This window comes from Solanum stenotomum, chromosome 2 (assembly GCF_019186545.1).
Source record: "Solanum stenotomum isolate F172 chromosome 2, ASM1918654v1, whole genome shotgun sequence".
Classification (NCBI taxonomy): Eukaryota; Viridiplantae; Streptophyta; class Magnoliopsida; order Solanales; family Solanaceae; genus Solanum; species Solanum stenotomum.
In genome coordinates, this window is record NC_064283.1 from 5,804,696 (window position 1) to 5,821,109 (window position 16,414).

At 34.1% G+C, this 16,414-nt stretch overlaps 3 protein-coding genes across 5 annotated transcripts in view; 1 reads left to right on the forward strand and 2 right to left on the reverse strand.

Annotated features, from left to right (window-relative positions):
• The window catches only part of LOC125857041 (ergosterol biosynthetic protein 28), a 257,213-nt gene that overhangs the window by 142,334 nt on the left and 98,465 nt on the right, over positions 1-16,414 (reverse strand). The window contains exon 1 of one of the 3 annotated variants that reach the window (XM_049536711.1): positions 8,869-8,876. The exons of the other annotated variants lie outside the window; for them this stretch is intronic. The gene's annotated coding sequence lies outside the window, so the exon portion shown is untranslated. Of the gene's footprint in view, positions 1-8,868; positions 8,877-16,414 lie in introns of those variants that run through there. 3 annotated transcript variants of the gene reach the window in all.
• Positions 2-3,279, forward strand: LOC125854768 (xylulose kinase 2-like; the record flags this gene model as incomplete). The annotated part of the gene is made up of 10 exons (XM_049534342.1): positions 2-238; positions 334-422; positions 990-1,054; positions 1,367-1,422; positions 1,900-2,020; positions 2,107-2,181; positions 2,256-2,309; positions 2,411-2,505; positions 2,603-2,777; positions 3,025-3,279. Coding segments are annotated over 10 exons (1,197 nt in total), but the record flags the coding sequence as incomplete, so codon positions are not given.
• LOC125857032 (tubulin alpha chain) lies at positions 4,196-7,050 on the reverse strand. Its single transcript, XM_049536701.1, has 4 exons — positions 6,757-7,050; positions 5,546-5,780; positions 5,087-5,457; positions 4,196-5,002 (listed from the first exon to the last, which is right to left on the reverse strand). Exons 1-4 carry the CDS (start codon positions 6,847-6,849, stop codon positions 4,349-4,351), a joined length of 1,353 nt encoding a protein of 450 aa, XP_049392658.1. The 5' UTR covers positions 6,850-7,050; the 3' UTR covers positions 4,196-4,348.

Genomic DNA, 16,414 nt, shown 5'->3' on the forward strand with positions numbered 1-16,414 from the left:
TCTGGAGCTGGCCAAACTTACTGGTTCTCGTGCGCATGAAAGATATGTCGGTCCTCAAATTCGAAAGATTTTTGAAACACGGCCTGAAATTTATCAGAATACAGAGAGGGTATCCTTAGTTAGTTCTTTTATGGCATCTTTACTTATCGGGGGTTATGCTTGCATTGATCAAACTGATGGAGCAGGAATGAATCTCATGGACATTGAGCACAGAACTTGGTCCAAGATAGCTCTGGAGGTTGTTTCTTGTGCTTGAAATCTAGTTTAATCATGTTACTGTAGTTAAATTTTAGTAGCTTACGTAAATGTTGCAGTTGATTGTGTTTGTTCTAGGCTACTGCACCTGGTTTAGAGGAGAAACTTGGGAAGTTAGCTCCTGCTTATGCTGTTGCTGGTTCTATTGCTTCCTATTATGTTGAGAGGTTAGCGAAAATTGACATGCTATTTACAAAATTTCGTTGCCTTCTACAATAGTTTTTCCATTCTAGCCTTTGCTTCTGTTCATCATCTTTTATATCTGATTCTATGAAGCTATCTCGTTTCTTCTCAAGAGTAATGTTTCTTTCAGTATGAGTATTCCACCCTTCATTTTAGCTGATTAGCATTCCATCGACCACAAAGGTAGAGTTAAGGTCTGCGTACACCCACCCTCCCCAGACCCCATTTGTGGGGTTATACTGTGTTATGGTTGTTGCTGCAGTATCCTATCAAAGTTAAGCTGCTACCAAAGGTAACCACACTAATATTTGCCATCTGGAGTATCACTGTGAGTATTTTCTGCCTTCAATTCGGAGGCACTTGCTGGATGAACCAACGATACTAAGTCACAGAAATTTGGTATTTTCAAGTCTAATCTAAAAACATATCTGCATATAATGTCCTGACGATAGCGAATACTGTATTATCTATGATGCATTTGCTCATTATGATGCCAATTTCTACTTCATTCTACTGTTAGCTTGTGTTTCCACTGATAGAAACAGCTGCAGGTACCACTTCAACAAAAATTGTGTAGTCGTTCAATGGTCTGGAGACAACCCCAACAGCTTAGCAGGTGAATTCCTTGTTTTTTCCGTTTTTTCATGATGAACAAGAACTTGAATTATTCTTTTTTGCAAATGATGTTTTATCCACTTAAGCAGCTATTGTTTGTGCCACTAGAGATTCTAGTGCGTAGATGACTCATTTTATTTGCACATCCGATTGCCCGTTGTAATGGAGATGTTCTAGATTATCTGTGGTTATCCACACACCCGAACTGGTTTGGGACTGAGACATGGTAGCAGTTGTTGTTGAACACCATCTACAAGAATCCAATTTTCATCCATCGGCCTACTACTACTAACTGAACCTTTGGATCCTGTAGGGTTGAACCTTAACACTTATGGAGATCTGGCAATCAGTCTTGGCACAAGTGACACTGTAAGAGACTAAAAGCTTGCTGTCTTGCATACACACTTCCATTGCCTCTTTTCTAAGAAAAAGAGCCTTGCACTTATAACATGCTAAACACCATCAAAACAAATGTTGTTGTGAAAATTGGTGTTCTTACCCCATAGATATATATATTTAATTGAAAGTGACAAGAGACTTTAGTTTCAAAGAGATGCATAGAGACATCTTATATGCAGAAGAGCCAATTTTCTATTTCCTTTTGCCCCTCTTTTTCTCTTGTACTGTTCCGAAGGTTGGATAATATTTGAGAGAAGAAAAAATCAAGAACTGTTATCTGTGCTCTTTTAACCCCTCCCCTAGGAGCTCCCACCTTTGCTCCCTCGGTGACTTGAACCAACAACCTTAAGGTTGGAAGTGAGGGTTGCATAATATCCGAGCAACTCCCTCTTGTCGTTATCTATGCTCTTAGTAACATGATTTATATGTAATCATGCTGTTATCCAGGTCTTCGGGATTACCACTGACCATAAACCTAGCTTAGATGGCCATGTATTTCCTAATCCAGTAGATACCAAAAGCTTCATGGCAATGTTGGTCTACAAGAATGGGTCTTTGACTCGTGAAGGTACTCTGCTTGTATCTGATTTCCAAACTTAAAGGATGTCTGAAATTGGGGCACATCTTATTGGCAAGTGCTTGAAACCCTCGTAGATATACGTGATCGCTATGCAGATGGATCTTGGGAGGTTTTCAATATGTTTTTACAGCAAACACCACCTTTGAATGGTTAGTGAATTTTGATTCAGATCTCGTAAACTGTAGTTTCTTTATAAACATTGTACACTTGTTACTTGCAAAAGGTGGAAAGATTGGCTTTTATTACAAAGAGCATGAAATACTTCCTCCTCTTCCAGGTCAGTGCACTCCTAAAATACAACTAAACTGAAATAGACCAGTTGATTTATTTTTCATATCATGAGAAAATTATGATAAAACTCACAAGCTTGGTCTCCAGTTGGTTTCCACCGCTACATTCTTGATAATTTTACAGGTGACTCCATGGATGGAGTAATAGAACATGAAGTAGAGGAGTTTGATCCGCCTTCAGAGGTAAGTGGCCTTGTACTGAAGAAGTTATCTGAATCATGAAAGACTTTAATTAGCATCTAGAGACACAAACACAAATGGAGGTGACTGGTACTTACAGGTTCGAGCGTTAATTGAGGGGCAGTTACTCTCCATGCGAGCTCATGCCGAGAGACTTGGAATGCCTTCTCCACCCAAAAAGATTATTGCAACTGGAGGAGCATCTGCAAATGATCATATCCTGACAATTATTGCTTCTATTTTTGGGTGCAACGTCTATACTGTCCAAAAAACAGGTAAACAAACTCATTCATATTGGTCTGCTGACAGTTCTCTTGAGCATACTCTTACATTGTGCTACACTGTCGGAAAGTCACTTTCTCTGTTGATAAAAGTGGAATATAATAACTATTACTTGAGTAATCACATGAGAAAACAACCCCTCTACTGTTAGAGTGAAGGGATTTGGCCATACTCTTGTAAGAAGATTTTCAAGATGTTGTTGAGAAGTTGATGAAGAATTGCTTTTGCTTCCTTCAACAGATTCAGCTTCCCTCGGTGCTGCCTTGAGAGCCGCTCATGGTTGGTTGTGCAACCAGAAGGGAAAATTTGTACCCATCTCTGATATGTATATAAGGAAATTGGAGGAGACATCCTTAAGCTGCAAGCTTACGGTGCCTGCTGCAGATCAAGACCTTATTGACAAATACACATTGTTGATGAAGAAGAGATTGGAAATTGAAAATCGTCTCATCCAAAGATTGGGACGTTAGTAAATTTTCACTCAGGTCATGTACTGCATCCACGTTTAACATGTTTTTACCATAGTGTTTGTTTTAAAAAAAAATGGAGAAAAGGTCATATTTACCCTTTTACTTTGAGAAATGGCTTAAATATACTCTCCGTTTGAGTTTTCACATTTGAATCCATGTTCCCTCATAACTTCTTTATATGTGTTGTACACTTCTTACTTGCAAGAGTTGAATAGGTCACTGTACTCAGGATGCATCCATGTTCCCTCATAAGATCCACAAGCTTCTTCCAACATACCAACCTCAGACAATCCCTTAATCATTGCGTAAGATATGTGATCATATCAGGAAGAAGATCAATCAAATCCATCTCTCATCAACCGCATTACTCATCCATATAGCCTTTGTCACACAACAATCGAATAATTACATTATACACTGTCGCATCTGATGGACAGTTAGACTCCTCAACACCCACAGGGCCAAGGTAGCGTCTTTTACCTCCCTACACAAATTCAATAGAAACTTAAAACTGCAGCCTATAAGCCTCAGTGACATGTTGAACAATTGTGGTTCGTGGTCAATGCTGAGCAGTTTATATGAGCAGTTTATAAGCTCTACTAGACATGTAACTGTTGTGCCTATAGCTGGGATAAATGCCAGCCCAAGTGAAGAATCTTAGACCCATTTGAGGATCAATAGCCGCGCATTTCTCTTAAACTTCATTATAACACATCTAGCATGTAGTTTAGCCTTAACTGTGTTTAGAGCCTTTTCCTTACCAGACCGATTTTATTTTTCAGTAAATGAGTTATAAAATTCTCAGGCTGCAAGTCTGCAATATTTTGTTGTGTTTCAATCTGAATATTGGCGTCTACTGAACCACAAACAAAGGAAGCAATGGAGAAAATGCAACATTGTTTTAAAAATATAGAAAGAGAAAAAAAAAAACGCAAAACAGCTTAATCAAACAAGTACGTTTAACTTTTCATAGCAGAAGAATTCATTTCAGCAAACAAGACATTAAAATACAAAATAGCAGTGATGTATCTAAGTGCAGCATTTGAAGAACACCCAAAGGAAAATACAATCCAACAAACAAAGCCATCATGTGTTTAGTATTCCTCGTGATCATCATCCTCTCCTTCTTCCAAATCAGCACCAACCTCCTCGTAATCCTTTTCCAAAGCAGCTAGATCTTCACGTGCTTCACTGAACTCACCTTCCTCCATACCCTCACCAACATACCAGTGCACAAAAGCACGCTTGGCATACATCAGATCAAACTTGTGGTCAATGCGTGAGAAGACCTCAGCAACACTGGTTGAGTTGGAAATCATACATACAGCCCTTTGCACCTTGGCAAGATCACCTCCAGGAACAACAGTTGGTGGCTGATAGTTGATACCACACTTGAATCCAGTAGGGCACCAGTCAACAAATTGGATGGTGCGCTTAGTCTTGATGGTAGCCACAGCAGCATTCACATCCTTTGGCACAACATCACCACGGAACATAAGGCAGCAAGCCATGTACTTGCCGTGGCGAGGATCACACTTGACCATCATGGAAGATGGCTCAAAAGCACTGTTGGTAATCTCTGCAACTGACAGCTGCTCATGGTAGGCTTTCTCGGCTGAAATGACAGGAGCATAGGATGAAAGCATAAAATGAATCCTGGGGTAGGGAACAAGGTTGGTCTGGAATTCATTGACATCAACATTCAGGGCTCCATCAAACCTCAAAGAAGCAGTAAGTGAAGAGATAACCTGCGTAGATTCCACAAAAATTAATACCTAAAACAACAGAAACTTTGCAGTCAAACGTACTGTATATGATGTAACAAACAATACCTGTGAAATAAGACGGTTAAGATTGGTGTATGTGGGACGCTCAATGTCCAATGAGCGCCTGCAAATGTCATAGATAGCCTCATTGTCAAGAAGAATTGCGACATCAGTGTGCTCAAGAAGGGAGTGGGTTGACAGGACACTGTTGTAAGGTTCCACCACAGATGTTGAGACCTGTGGTGATGGATAAATGGTGAAACCAAGTTTTGATTTCTTTCCATAGTCCACAGAGAGACGCTCCAGCAGAAGTGACCCAAGACCTGAACCAGTTCCACCACCAACAGCATTGAAAACCAGGAAACCTTGAAGACCAGTACAGTTATCGGCAAGCTTCCTGATACGATCCAAGCAGAGATCAACTATCTCCTTCCCAACTGTAAACAAGACAAAAAGACAAATATAAGAACTTGATCAAGCTGAACAAATCCAAATACAGTACTGCAATAAGGTACAGATATTTACTTGTATAATGTCCACGGGCAAAGTTGTTGGCTGCATCTTCTTTGCCACTGATGAGCTGCTCAGGGTGAAAGAGCTGCCTGTATGTTCCTGTCCTGACTTCGTCAATGACAGTAGGCTCAAGATCCACAAAGACAGCACGGGGAACATGCTTTCCAGCTCCAGTTTCACTGAAGAAGGTGTTGAATGCATCATCACCTCCTCCAACTGTCTTGTCGCCTGGCATCTGGCCATCAGGCTTTTGGGAGAAATAACAATAACAAGATCGTCACTTCGTCAGCAATGCATCTAAAACAGGTTCTTAGCAACAGATACAATTCTAATGGATAACATGTTTTTCATATATCCAAATAATTTGAGTAATGTCATATGATCTCACAAAAGAACCTAATTATTGAATACATTAGCTTAAAAATTCCCAAGTATAAGAGCATTAACTACCATTCATTCACAATAAATCCTACATGTGTATTCAGTTTTGCGCCTCACGAATACATCAACAATCTCCTAAGGTACGCTAGTTTTAATATAGCATTCAAGATGATCCACCTAATGTAGACATATAGACACATAAGTTTCTACTACACAACTATACTATGGACATTCATCCGATCTATTGAACATAACATGAATCTATCCAGAAAATTCGACTTTCAAATCATTTTGACATCGTATTATCCAAACAGATCCATGTAAAAAAAAATCGCATTTGAACAGATTCAATCAGAAATTGATGTTACTCAAACAGATTAATGCATCAATAGATCTATCAAAAGAAGAGTGGATTCAAATGTTTCTGACGTCAATCAAATGTTCTTTTCTATTACTCAACACAAGTGCATTCAAATCATTTTGATAACACCATTATTCACACAGATCCATATCATAACATCTGCATTTGAAAAGAGATTTATCATAAAGCACATTGATCTACCTAAATATATGCTGATTCAAATGTTTTTTTTATATCAACGGGACTCAAAGCAAATAATTCAGACAGATCTATACAAGAAGGCTTCGCATTTGAAGAGATCAAAGCACAACATTTTATATCATTCAAACAGATTCAAGAAGCACATAGATCTATGTATAAAATGCAAATTCAAATAAATTTTACATCTAAGGAACGTAAATTCAAAAATTCAAACAGATCTACACAAAAACAATTCGAAATTTAAGCTTGAAAAGATAAAGAGATGGTGAAAAATACAAACCTGAATGCCATGCTCAAGGCAGTAAAGTTCCCAGCATGCATTTCCGACCTGAATACCGGCCTGACCAATGTGGATCGATATGCATTCTCTCATTTTCGCTGCTTTTTTGAGAAATCTTCAAATTTCAAATTCAAAACGAAAGGACGTTTATCAAGACGCCTCTTCCGAAGATTTTAAGATCTGATACATTCTCTGTGCTGAGAAGCCCTTTTTATACCAAGAACAACTCCCAAGAAAATAAAATCTTGCGGTTGAGAACCACGGTTAGTTAAACTTAACCGTGGTTATGATTGTTGCCAGCTAACATACCACTATTGGAACACAGTTATCACCATCCTCCAATCTAGATTAACCATGGTTAACTCCGGCCTGTTAATATTAACTTTAATTTAAAATGTATACAATGGGTCCTTTTGTTTAATATACTCCTTCCGCTCATTTTTAATCGTTGACTTGACATACCTATCAAAAAAAAATAAAAATTATTGATATATGTATTTTACTACACTATCATTATTAATTAATGTTTAGTATTAGGTCTTGAAAGGTAAAGTGAAGAATAAGTATTCAATGATAAGAGTCAAACATAAAAAAAATAATTTATATTTTCTTGATATGTCAAAAATAATAAGTAAAAATGAAATATATTGTTTAAGAATAAGTGACAATATAAGTAAACGAAGGGAGTAATTACAAAGAAAATTCAAACGTGGAAATATGACATAACACATTTTCAATTTATTGAGAATGGTTCTATAAAAAAGGTTATGAAAATTGTAAATTAAATTAGAACGTTAGCAAATAGTTAATCATTGTTTAATTTTTGGCGTGATAGGTTTTTCGCGAGTCTATACAAGTTCCGCATTCATACCAATAGAAGTGATATTTTTTTTATAGTTTTTTATCCTTGAGCTTTTGTTATTTCGCATAATGTTATGTGTTTTGATTATCATATTACTGTTACCATCGTTATTTTCTAAATGAATACGCTATATTTGCCTTGTTAATTGTTATGTTATTCTTTTACTTTGATGTATGTTACTCATCTTAAGAGTTTTTGAAAATAATTTCTCTGTCCCTACAAAACAAAAAGTAGGGGTAAAATCTACGGACTCGGTGGGAAGGGCAAAAATGTCAAAGAAATAAACGTAATGGATAACAATGCTTCGTTTTCACGTTTTGTACATTGTTGTGGGTTATAGCAAGTGGAAGCACATGCTATGTTACGGCAGGTCACCTTTCTGACAAATGGGACCATTTAAACTTCATAAGGAATTTTGCATTGTCAATTGAGCCCCTTAACTTTCGATGAAAGGAAAATGGATCCTCAAGGTTCTACATTTAACTCAATTTAGTCCCTTCACAAATTTTATCTTTTTCGGAATTTGACTTTTCAAATGTAAAATTTTGCATCGAGACTTTTCAAATTATATATTTCATGATTTTCTATAATTGCATAATTTATGTGAAATTGTATAAATTCAGAAGTATGAAATCTACATAATTATTTCTTATGGAAATTGTTGGGTTTTTCCTTTTTTTTTCTTTAACAATGATTTCTAGAAATTCTTTCAACTTTTATATAAGAACTTACAGTTACAAGTTTACTTTTCACAAACAATTACAAGTTGAATTTCATAGGATCTTTTTTTTTTAATGAAACAATAATATAAAGTTTTGAATAAATGAGACGGCAATATATTGGGCTTGGACCTTGAATTGCAAGTTGAAGGCCCATTTAGAAATGCAGTAGCATAGTCCAAACACTCTACAAATAACCTAAAATATCACTTTTGAAAAAGTGCAATTTTCGGTAAAAATCCATGGAAAATATTTACTACTCCTTCTAGTTCATATTAAGTGAAATTGTTGGATATGATACATTCATTAAAAAAAAAAACATTTAAAGACAAAAAATAAAAGCTACTTTCCACCATTATTCTTGTAATTATTTTCCTAAAAAATGTGCAGTAGTTAACAAACCTTAATTTTCACTGATGAATTTTCCTAAGAATTGCTGGGCTAGGCCCAAACTCAATTTTCACTGATGAATTTGCACGGTTTGTCGCTTCAAGTGAATGGTTTAGATTTTTGTCCTTTATATAAGTTTGGTCTTTAATTTTTCCCTTCAAAATTAAATTTATGTCTAGCAGAGCACAAGTTTTTCAACAAGGAACATAACTTGTAAAATATTATAATGCATAAATATAAAATTATTTGTTTGGAAGTATAAATATTAAATTCCAACACAAAGTAGGGACAAATATGAAAATAACCCATTGCTATAATTCATACAATTTTTACAACTTAAAAGACGATCAAAAGATTAAAGAACATAGTATGTTGAAATTTTGTTAGTCTAACTTAAATAAATAAACTCGTCTTTTTAATTAAAAATAGGTAGAATTAAAAGACTTTATGGACACATTAATTAACAAAGAGCTACTACGAATTCCAAATATAATGAAAAATATTTGATTTTAATGATTGATTATTTACCCTAAATATAGTAGTTTTTTTTCTTTTGGTTTCTCACCCCATATATGGTTATCCGCATTGAGGTACAACAAAATTCAAAATCACACAGAAAAGTCTAACATTGATTGCTACCTAACAAAGACGACTATGTACCTGAATGCCTCAAATCCAAGACATTTAATTAAAAATGAAAAAAATACTTACCACTTCACCACAACCATGACCGGTCACCTACCAAGTTGTGTCTTGGTTCTAGTGATAGTAATGCTAAAACAAATTATAATGCTACAAAAGAGTCCTTATAAATGAGATTCCTACAAGCAAGAATTTCGGGGAACAAAAGAGGTGGTCCTAAGTCAAACTGATATTGTTGAAAATGTGTATAACTACTCTCTCAGAGTTAACCAATATACAAACAGCTGTAACACTAGACATATCCCTTTCATCCTCTGGGTAAAAAAGTGAAAAATTATATACACTGTCAACTGAGTATAGCAAAAAGAGCAGGACAAATTGTCATGTTACAGAAGCTGGATTCAGTAACTTCACAAGGTTATGTCTTTGTTATTAACATCATGTCTCAACTTTTGAAGGCAATACCTTGTTTGAATACTTACTGCCTCAGAAAGCAAAGCAAACCAAACCATTAACTGAAAGTGTTGAGTGAAGTTGCTCTCAAAACAGTCAAAAACTTCTCTCCAATAGAGTTTGCTCTTTTCCTACTTTGGTGCTTTTGAGAAGGATGCAAATGTAAATAATCACTTCTAGGCAAGTAAGCAAGAAACACAGAGATAAGAACAGTAGACTGACAGAAATAAGAAAAAAAATTGCTTTCGAGGTAGAAGTAAAGAATGTGTATGCTCTACCCTCTTCAGACCAGAATAACCCTATATCATACTGGATATGTTGTTGTTTGAATCTAGGTGCACTAAGTTGGCCCCATTATCATCATTTTTTTATGACTAGTTGCTTTCAGCAAACATCAGCATAAGCAAATGAAAATGGAAAGTACAACAAGTATTTTAAATTGAGCTGGAGGATTCTTTTTTTGAAACAAGTCTTTCCTTATCTTCATAGTGTTGTACCAAAAGGATGGAAGAACAAGCAGTCACCTGGTAATATACGTATGAAAATGCAATTGAGTAACTACAACAAGCAAGTTGTGAAGAAGAATTGAATTTGATACATCTTAAGCACAACACAAAGTGAGATACGCAGCAACGCTAAGTGAAGCGTAACTTACCTATCTCACTAGGGGTCAAGGAATATTTGGAAGCCAAATCACTCAACATGAGCAAAATCGGAAACTCAGGAATGCACTTCATCAAGATCTACAAACAGAAGTAATGTTCTCTGTAATAGGTAGTCCAAAAACACTGAAATGCCGTCTATTTCAAACAAAAAAAAGCAATCCTTTAATGGTACAAAGGTCTTAGAAATCGCAAAACTAATGACTCTTATTACAACAAATAACTATTGTAGTCCCACAAAGTGTGGTCTAGGGAAGATAGAGTGTATTCAGACTTCAATTATCTAAGTAGAAGAAACAACATATTCTTATTGAAGTAGGGAAAAAGATGATTTAGGCATATCCACAATTATTGGGGTGAGTGGAAGTCCATGCATAGGCCAATATTACCTCATAAGCACCAAATAGATCAAGCTGAACTTACTTTCATGAAATTGGATTATGCATAAAAGGGAAATGGGGACATCCATATTTTTCTTTCACTGAATTACCAGTAAGGAAATAGTGAGTTCTAAACAGAACAGTACCATCAAACATGAAGGCAAAAGGTGCACTACAAGGTGAAACAGAATCATATGATTTTACAAACTTCACAAGTCACAACAACATCATGACCTTTAAGAAATAAAGATAATAGATGTGCATATTGAACAATTTAAGGAGCTCCTTTCTGCCTTTTAATCGACAAAACAATACAGAAAGATAAAGTAATATTCCAAAATTAGTACACAATAACTACACCTCAATTCCGAACCACTTGGGGTTATCAATAGCAATCACCTGTATCCACTCAGCAATATCTCAGAAACAACAACATACTCAATGTAATCCCACTAGTGGGGTCTAGGGAGGAATGTACCCTACCTTCATGAGGTGGAGACATTGCTTCCGATAAACCCTCAGCTCACAAACATTGAGTAAATATCTTGATCTCAAGTTAATTTCCAAATCAGCCAGTAATACAAGCTAAAAAAACATAATCTTTAGATGTCTCAGCTAAACCCCAAAACTTGATTAAACAAGCAACACATACCCCTAACCCCCACTTACCAAAACAAATTTAGGAGGAAAAAGACTAGAAATCTAGGTGACAATATTGGGAAAATGAACAAGAAAACACCAATCCTCATCAAATAAAATGTAAATATAAATTTCAGTCCTAACCTCATATCTTCGTTTTTTCTCTTTTAACACAGTAGGTTCTTCATTACTAATGCATGACTATAACAAATAATCAATATTTAGCTTCTTCTTCATCATCTCCTTTAAGTCCAGTTAAATGTTAAAAACAAGGAAACATAAAACCACAAAACAAAAAAAAGAGTACTCCAAGATGGTATAACAGTTCTTTTACTTTCCATTAGCGAAAAAAATAAAATAAAACACTATATATAAAGAAAAATAAAAACAGGAAAAAAAAACTTGATATAAATAAAAAGTGCCTGGCTCCATCCTGTTTGCCTTTTAACCACGCAAAATTCCAACCTTTTTTTTTTCTTCACATTGAGACACCTACATTGTCCTCCTCCATTATCACCATCACCACCACCTTCAATCTGTGAAAACTCAGAAATAACCTTGGATTTAGTACCTCTTTCTTCATGAACATAAGGGCAGATTCGCCATTACACATCATCATCATCATCATCCTCTTCTTCTTCTTCCTTCTCACAATGCCAGATACACAATAGAAAAACTTGTTCCCAGAAAACCCCATTTTCAGCTCAACAAAAACAATGCCCAAAACCAACAAGAAAAAACAATAAAATCTTGAAACGAAAACAGAATGAAAACAGAGAAAACTAAAAAAAGGGTCTTTTTCAGCTTTCTTTAAAACACTACCCCCAACAACACCATAATACTAGTAATAGTACTAGTATATTCTGCAACTGTTCTGATTTTCTGAAGGTCTATAGAGAGAGAAAGAGAAAAAAAATTCATCAGAAAAAAGAAAGAGTGTTTAATGTCTTGATTGGTTATGTCAAAAGAGAAAATTTTGGGGCGGGGGGGTGAGGGGGTGTATTGGGATTTGGGAATTTGGGAGAAGTGTGTTGGGCCGAATTATTTGGATTTGGAATTTTTATGGGTAGAGGCCGGTGAAAGGCCATTTTCAACTTTCTCTTTGTTCCTTCTTATGGTAAGACCTTTTTTTCTTCTTTTTTTTTTTAAGTTTTTTGCTTGGGGTTCGTTTTCATATTAAAGTTTGATTAAATTTGAATTTATGCCGAAAAGTTTCACATTATGGATAAATCACTTTCTAACAAAGGCGATATTGTATTCCGAGAGATTTGAATCTGAGACATCTAATTAAGAATGAAAGAGTACTTACCACTCCAACTCAATTCTGGTTGGTTATCGCAAGACTTTCCTATTTGTCTTACTTCTTTTACTTCTTCTCTAAATTTAGTTAATTAATCTTTTTGAATTTATGTAGTATGTCCAAATGTTGAATAAAAAAGAAGGTAACAAGAATGTAATTATCAAACAACAAATTCATTCTTGTCATTTTAGAGACGGAGTTAGAAACTTTTTAGTTTTTAATTATTAAATATTTTAATATAAATATATAGAATTTGGGCTAAAGATGTTTGATTTAGCTCCAAACTTATTACAAGTACAGTGGATAGATAGAACCCTTTGCCATTAATTACAATTTACAAGTTTTGAATTTGAATTCTGAAAATTAAAAAAATCTTAATATAGTAGTGTTTTCCCCTTGTGGCCCTACGAATACCATGAGACTAGTGAATTTTGTATATTAATAATTTAGATAATAATAATATATTTAGTGAAATTCTATAATTGAAGACTAGAAAGTATGGTATGTATATTCAATTTTATCCCTATTTTTTAAAGATATAAAGATTATTTTCAATAAACTCTTAACTCAAGTAAAACATATCAAAAGAAAATATAATAAAAAATACTAGTAGCACCAATAGACAATAAGTAAAAATAGATTATAATAAAATCAAAGTACTTATAAGGGAAATTAGCTAAACAATGTATGATTACTTATTAATTTTTACCTTCATATTCTCTTATTTAGGGTCATATTTTCATTAAGTTGCAACTTGCAAGTGTCATGTTTTGTCTAATCAGTGGTGAAGACAAGATTTTCAATAATGGGGTTCAAAATCCGAAGGAGTAAACATGCGAACTAGTCGAAGGGGGTTCGACATCTATTATATACATCTAAAAATAATTTTAACCATGTATATATAGTAATATTTTCCGCCCTAAAGACATGCTGGCTTCGCCTCTGTGTCTAATCATCATTCTCCAATACTTTTTTCTCAAATCCACCATAGCTAACTTCTCACATTTCATCAATCACATCAGCATTTAAACATTTCTTCTTTATATTTTTGAACAATTTCAATCTCGTTTCTTTCGTCTAGTTTGGGGTGATATAAAAGTCAGAAAGACATTAACCTAAGGTGCATAAACTTTGACAAAATAGAAAAGAAAAGTATATAGTTAGTAGTGCATCATATTATAATTGTTATAATAATAGTATAAAGAAAACAAGAATCATAAATGATGGAGCGTTAATGTAGCAAGTTTGTCCAGGCACTGTCTGTCGTGTACTTTTGGTTTTGGTATAGAATAATTGGTCAATTTCAGCTTTCATTTTGACATTACAATTTAAAACCTTTCATTCATTACAACACCCCCAACAGCTTTCTTCTGTTCAGTAAATGTTGATATACAAAATTAGCAGTACTATATACATACCAACCTCTTGATGTATACAATTCAACATTAAATCACTATAAATAGTTCCCCCTACTAATCTTGCAACACTCCACTTATTTACTTCATTTGTTTTGGCATACTTAAATATTGTTAGTACTATTTTATTGCCCCTAAAGTAGGGTCGGAGCTAGTAAGGTTTCAACAATTTATTCCAACCTTCTGTTGGGTTTTATTTTCCCAGATTTCTTATCATAAATAAGTTTTCCTTTTAGGAAAATGTTTTAATATTTTACTAGTCATTTTCTTGTAGAAAAGGTTTTAGGACTTTATAAATATAAATTTGTTCCTTCTAACTTAAACAACATTCACAATGTAGTCCTAGGGTTTTGAGAGTTGCGGTTATGGGGGAGAATTTTGTGTACCTCCTTGTATTCCGAGTGAATTGGTTGAGGTTGTTTCTCTCTATATTTTGTACTCTCATATTTATAGTAGATTGTTTATCTCCTTTGTGGATGTAGGTCGATTGACCGAACCACATTAAATCTGTCTCTTTTGGTGTGTTTCTCGTTTGTCTTCTTACTCGTGGTCTTTCGAGATTTGTTTTGTTAATTTCCGCATTACACCTGCTTATTTTGGTCCTAACACCTTCTTCGTTAGAAAATTATAGTATTGTTATATGCATATGTTGAAATTCTCTTCGACTTTTTTGTGTGTTTGCTTCTTCATATTTTGAATTTCTTTAATAAAATTTCATACTTTGCCACTCATCCTAAGTATTTGAGACGTTGGTATAACTAGCTTCGAGATGGATGAGATTCTTCCACGTTTAATTTGAAGTTTCGAGTTATAATTATGAGAAAATGAAAAGGAAAAAAAAAGATTATGATAAGGAACACTTTCCATTTTTAATTAGAGGTTTTAGAATTTATAAAAGTGTATATGCATCTCTATCAATGAAAATAAAAATTGATATTCTTAAATTTTAAAAAATTGATTATTAATATTATTTTATATAGTTATTTAATAGGGATAAGGGTTTGAAAAATACCCAACTTTGGTCGGATTTGTTGTTGCGATACTAAACTTTCATGAGGACCTATTACCTCCCTAGACTATTTAATACCGTATTTTTTACCTCCCTGAACTATTTAGTAGTGTATTTTAAAGGTATATATGTGCCCACGTGGACACATTACTATTTATAATTTTGCATTTTTTTTATGTCCACGTGGGCAAATATATATGTTTAAAATACGGTATTAAATAGTCTAGGGAGGTAATAGGTCATCATGAAAGTTTAGTAACGCAACAGCATATTCAACCAAAGTTGAGGTATTTTTCAGACCCTTATCCCTATATATATTCTTAATTTCCTAACTTAAATAAATTGAATAAAATTAAATATTTATTTTTTAGTACAGGTATTCACAACTTTATACAGAAGGAGGGCAGAGAAGAGAGTGAAATAAGTATTTCATCACTCAAATATTAGTCCTTCGGATTGTTTGATTGGTGAGATAAGAAATATTGAGTAACAATTTTAAACAAAATATAAATTCTATAACTTAGGTACGTATTTGGTTATGAATATTTTTTTTTTCTCAAATACATTAATCCTCCTGTGTCTCTGTTCCTTCCCAACCAACACAAATGAACTACATTGCATTTATAGATTTCTACATAAACAGAAAAAATATAATTTCTTGAGGAAATATAATTTATTATTTCCTTGTCCTTAATTACTTGTCCATTTTGACAAATCAAGAAAGGATAATTTTTTTTTACTTATTATACCCCCAATTAATTACTTTGAAAAAAATAGAACTTCTTGAAAATCTTAATTTTTTAATTCACCCACTTCATAATTAATATGGATAAAAATAAGTGTGTCAATTCAAAAATGGACAAGTAATTAGGGACAAAGGGAGTATTAGTTGCATAGAAAAATTACTTTAGTTTTGAGGTGTAAGAAAGTATTTGCTTAGAATGTTTTTAGGAAAATAAGTGAGTTTTTTATTTATCTTTTTGCATTCGATAAACAAAAAAATTATTCTAAAAATATTTATATATGTTTAGACATAATAATATGGAATTGTAGCGGGGCTGTGTGGACCAAACTCCAGAGAGTGGGGCGAAGATTAGGTGTGTTGATGCAATTGTTTGGATGAAGAAGACATAATTAATGTGGATTCATAAATGTTACTTATAAAATTAATTATTTGAGTCATTATT